Here is a 4668-nt window from a genome sequence, read left to right as displayed (position 1 = left end):
CATGTGGCTACGGGTGGTCTTTATGTATCCTAAACATTTTTGATTTGCAAAGAAAGTTTTAATGGCAATAAAATGATGGTACTAAAGTACCTGTACATATTCCAGGGGTTACTTTCACTGTCGTCATAGCCACCCCTGGAATATTTCGTAGCAAATCTGAAAGCTCGGTGTGCAACCACAGATGAGAAGGCACTTTAACTCAACTTTCTTTTGCAGCTACTGAATTTCACGATTTCTGTTTCAAAAGATTTTCCTGAATTTAAAATTGAATGGAAATATTTTCAATTCAATTATGAAAGCATTGTGGAAGATTTCAATTCACGGAGATAAACTTTAGCAAATTTATTTGGATCGTAAAATTCACATAAATATTTCACACGCGAAAAAAAGTCATGTTACAGTAGTTCTAGCTTTTGAATTCTATATCAGAGGAACTTAATAATAACAGTACACTGGTTGACTGCCTGGTACACTGTGGTTGACTGTGTGGTACACTGGTTGACTGCGTCATTACACTGCTTGACTGCGTGGTACACTGTGGTTGACTGCGTAGTACACTGGTTGACTGCATGGCACACTGTGGTTGACTGCGTGGTACACTGGTTGGCTGCGTGGTACACTAATTGACTGCGTGGTACACTGTGGTTGACTGTATGGTAACTGGTTAACTGCGTGGTACACTGGTTGGCTGCATGGTACACTGTGGTTGACTGCATGGTACACTGGTTGACTGCATGGTACACTGGTTGGCTGCATGGTACACTGGTTGACTGCATCTGTACACTGGTTGACTATGTGGTACACTGGTTGACTGCATGGTACACTGGTTGACTGCATGGTACACTATGGTTGACTGCGTGGTACACTGTGGTTGATTGTGTGGTACACTGTGGTTGACTGCGTGGTACACTGTGGTTGACTGCGTGGTACACTGGTTGACTGCGTGGTACACTGGTTGGCTGCGTGGTACACTGGTTGACTGCGTGGTACACTGGTTGGCTGCATGGTACACTGGTTGACTGTGTGGTACACTGGTTGACTGCATGGTACACTGTGGTTGACTGCGTGGTACACTGGTTGACTGCGTGGCACTCTGGTTGACTGCTGGTACACTGGTTGGCTGCATGGTACACTGGTTGACTGGTACACTGTGTTTGACTGTGTGGTACACTGAGGTTGAATGCGTGGTACACTGTGGTTGACTGTGTGGTACACTGGTTGGCTGCATGGTACACTGGTTGGCTGCATGGTACACTGGTTGACTGTGTGGTACACTGGTTGACTTCATGGTACACTGTGGTTGACTGCGTGGTACACTGGTTGACTGCGTGGCACTCTGGTTGACTGCATGGTACACTGGTTGGCTGCATGGTACTCTGGTTGGCTGCATGGTACACTGGTTGACTGGTACACTGTGGTTGACTGTGTGGTACACTGTGGTTGACTGTGGTACACTGTGGTTGACTGCGTGGTACACTGTGGTTGGCTGCATGGTACACTGGTTGGCTGCATGGTACACTGTGGTTGACTGCGTGGTACACTGGTTGACTGCGTCATTACACTGCTTGACTGTGTGGTACACTGTGGTTGACTGCGTATTACACTGGTTGACTGCATGGCACACTGTGGTTGACTGCGTGGTACACTGGTTGGCTGCGTGGTACACTAATTGACTGCGTGGTACACTGTGGTTGACTGTATGGTAACTGGTTGACTGCGTGGTACACTGGTTGGGTGCATGGTACACTGTGGTTGACTGCATGGTACACTGGTTGGCTGCATGGTACACTGTGGTTGACTGCATGGTACACTGGTTGACTGCATGGTACACTGGTTGGCTGCATGGTACACTGGTTGACTGCATCTGTACACTGGTTGACTATGTGGTACACTGGTTAACTGCATGGTACACTGGTTGACTGCATGGTACACTATGGTTGACTGCGTGGTACACTGTGGTTGACTGTGTGGTACACTGTGGTTGACTGCGTGGTACACTGTGGTTGACTGCGTGGTACACTGGTTGACTGCGTGGTACACTGGTTGGCTGCATGGTACACTGGTTGACTGTGGTACACTGGTTGGCTGCATGGTACACTGGTTGACTGTGTGGTACACTGGTTGACTGCATGGTACACTGTGGTTGACTGCGTGGTACACTGGTTGACTGCGTGGCACTCTGGTTGACTGCTGGTACACTGGTTGGCTGCATGGTACACTGGTTGACTGGTACACTGTGGTTGACTGTGTGGTACACTGAGGTTGACTGCGTGGTACACTGTGGTTGACTGTGTGGTACACTGGTTGGCTGCATGGTACACTAGTTGACTGTGTGGTACACTGGTTGACTGCATGGTACACTGTGGTTGACTGCGTGGTACACTGGTTGACTGCGTGGCACTCTGGTTGACTGCTGGTACACTGGTTGGCTGCATGGTACACTGGTTGACTAGTACACTGTGGTTGACTGTGTGGTACACTGTGGTTGACTGTGTGGTACACTGTGGTTGACTGCGTGGAACACTGGTTGGCTGCATGGTACACTGGTTGGCTGCATGGTACACTGGTTGACTGTGTGGTACACTGGTTGGCTGCATGGTACACTGGTTGACTGGTACACTGTGGTTGACTATGTGGTACACTGGTTGACTGCATAGTTCACTGGTTGTATGCGTGGTACACTGGTTGGCTGCATGGTACACTGGTTGGCTGCATGGTACACTGGTTGACTGGTACACTGTGGTTGACTGTGTGGTACACTGGTTGACTGTGTGGTACACTGGTTGGCTGCATGGTACAATGTGGTTGACTGCGTGGTACACTGTGGTTGACTGTGTCGGTACACTGGTTGACTGCATCTGTACACTGGTTGACTATGTGGTACACTGGTTGACTGCATGGTACACTGGTTGACTGCATGGTACACTATGGTTGACTGCGTGGTACACTGTGGTTGACTGTGTGGTACACTGTGGTTGACTGCGTGGTACACTGTGGTTGACTGCGTGGTACACTGGTTGACTGCGTGGTACACTGATTGGCTGCATGGTACACTGGTTGACTGTGTGGTACACTGGTTGGCTGCATGGTACACTGGTTGACTGTGTGGTACACTGGTTGACTGCATGGTACACTGTGGTTGACTGCGTGGTACACTGGTTGACTGCGTGGCACTCTGGTTGACTGCTGGTACACTGGTTGGCTGCATGGTACACTGGTTGACTGGTACACTGTGGTTGACTGTGTGGTACACTGAGGTTGACTGCGTGGTACACTGTGGTTGACTGTGTGGTACACTGGTTGGCTGCATGGTACACTAGTTGACTGTGTGGTACACTGGTTGACTGCATGGTACACTGTGGTTGACTGCGTGGTACACTGGTTGACTGCGTGGCACTCTGGTTGACTGCTGGTACACTGGTTGGCTGCATGGTACACTGGTTGATTGCATGGTACACTGGTTGACTGGTACACTGGTTGGGTGCATGGTACACTGTGGTTGACTGCATGGTACACTGGTTGGCTGCATGGTACACTGTGGTTGACTGCATGGTACACTGGTTGACTGCATGGTACACTGGTTGGCTGCATGGTACACTGGTTGACTGCATCTGTACACTGGTTGACTATGTGGTACACTGGTTGACTGCATGGTACACTGGTTGACTGCATGGTACACTATGGTTGACTGCGTGGTACACTGTGGTTGACTGTGTGGTACACTGTGGTTGACTGCGTGGTACACTGTGGTTGACTGTGTGGTACACTGTGGTTGACTGCGTGGTACACTGTGGTTGACTGCGTGGTACACTGGTTGACTGCGTGGTACACTGGTTGGCTGCATGGTACACTGGTTGACTGTGGTACACTGGTTGGCTGCATGGTACACTGGTTGACTGTGTGGTACACTGGTTGACTGCATGGTACACTGTGGTTGACTGCGTGGTACACTGGTTTACTGCGTGGCACTCTGGTTGACTGCTGGTACACTGGTTGGCTGCATGGTACACTGGTTGACTGGTACACTGTGGTTGACTGTGTGGTACACTGAGGTTGACTGCGTGGTACACTGTGGTTGACTGTGTGGTACACTGGTTGGCTGCATGGTACACTAGTTGACTGTGTGGTACACTGGTTGACTGCATGGTACACTGTGGTTGACTGCGTGGTACACTGGTTGACTGCGTGGCACTCTGGTTGACTGCTGGTACACTGGTTGGCTGCATGGTACACTGGTTGACTAGTACACTGTGGTTGACTGTGTGGTACACTGTGGTTGACTGTGTGGTACACTGTGGTTGACTGCGTGGAACACTGGTTGGCTGCATGGTACACTGGTTGGCTGCATGGTACACTGGTTGACTGTGTGGTACACTGGTTGGCTGCATGGTACACTGGTTGACTGGTACACTGTGGTTGACTATGTGGTACACTGGTTGACTGCATAGTTCACTGGTTGTATGCGTGGTACACTGGTTGGCTGCATGGTACACTGGTTGGCTGCATGGTACACTGGTTGACTGGTACACTGTGGTTGACTGTGTGGTACACTGGTTGACTGTGTGGTACACTGGTTGGCTGCATGGTACAATGTGGTTGACTGCGTGGTACACTGTGGTTGACTGTGTCGGTACACTGGTTGACTGCATCTGTACACTGGTTGACTAT

At 50.0% G+C, this 4668-nt stretch overlaps 3 protein-coding genes across 3 annotated transcripts; all 3 read right to left on the bottom strand.

Annotated features, from left to right (window-relative positions):
* Positions 1–664: 664 nt before the first annotated feature.
* On the bottom strand, positions 665–1864 carry LOC138329868 (streptococcal hemagglutinin-like). Its single transcript, XM_069277157.1, has one exon. It carries the CDS (start codon positions 1862–1864, stop codon positions 665–667), a length of 1200 nt encoding a protein of 399 aa, XP_069133258.1.
* Positions 1865–1931: 67 nt separating this feature from the next.
* Positions 1932–2858, bottom strand: LOC138329867 (uncharacterized). Its single transcript, XM_069277156.1, has one exon. The coding sequence runs from the start codon at positions 2856–2858 to the stop codon at positions 1932–1934; it is 927 nt and encodes a 308-aa protein (XP_069133257.1).
* A 15-nt stretch (positions 2859–2873) lies between these two features.
* Positions 2874–4649, bottom strand: LOC138329865 (uncharacterized). Its single transcript, XM_069277155.1, has 2 exons — positions 3766–4649; positions 2874–3585 (listed from the first exon to the last, which is right to left on the bottom strand). Exons 1-2 carry the CDS (start codon positions 4647–4649, stop codon positions 2874–2876), a joined length of 1596 nt encoding a protein of 531 aa, XP_069133256.1.
* Positions 4650–4668: the final 19 nt, after the last annotated feature.

Source organism: Argopecten irradians, chromosome 8, assembly GCF_041381155.1.
Source record: "Argopecten irradians isolate NY chromosome 8, Ai_NY, whole genome shotgun sequence".
Taxonomy (NCBI): domain Eukaryota; kingdom Metazoa; phylum Mollusca; class Bivalvia; order Pectinida; family Pectinidae; genus Argopecten; species Argopecten irradians.
This window is presented reverse-complemented; position numbering and strand designations above follow the sequence as displayed.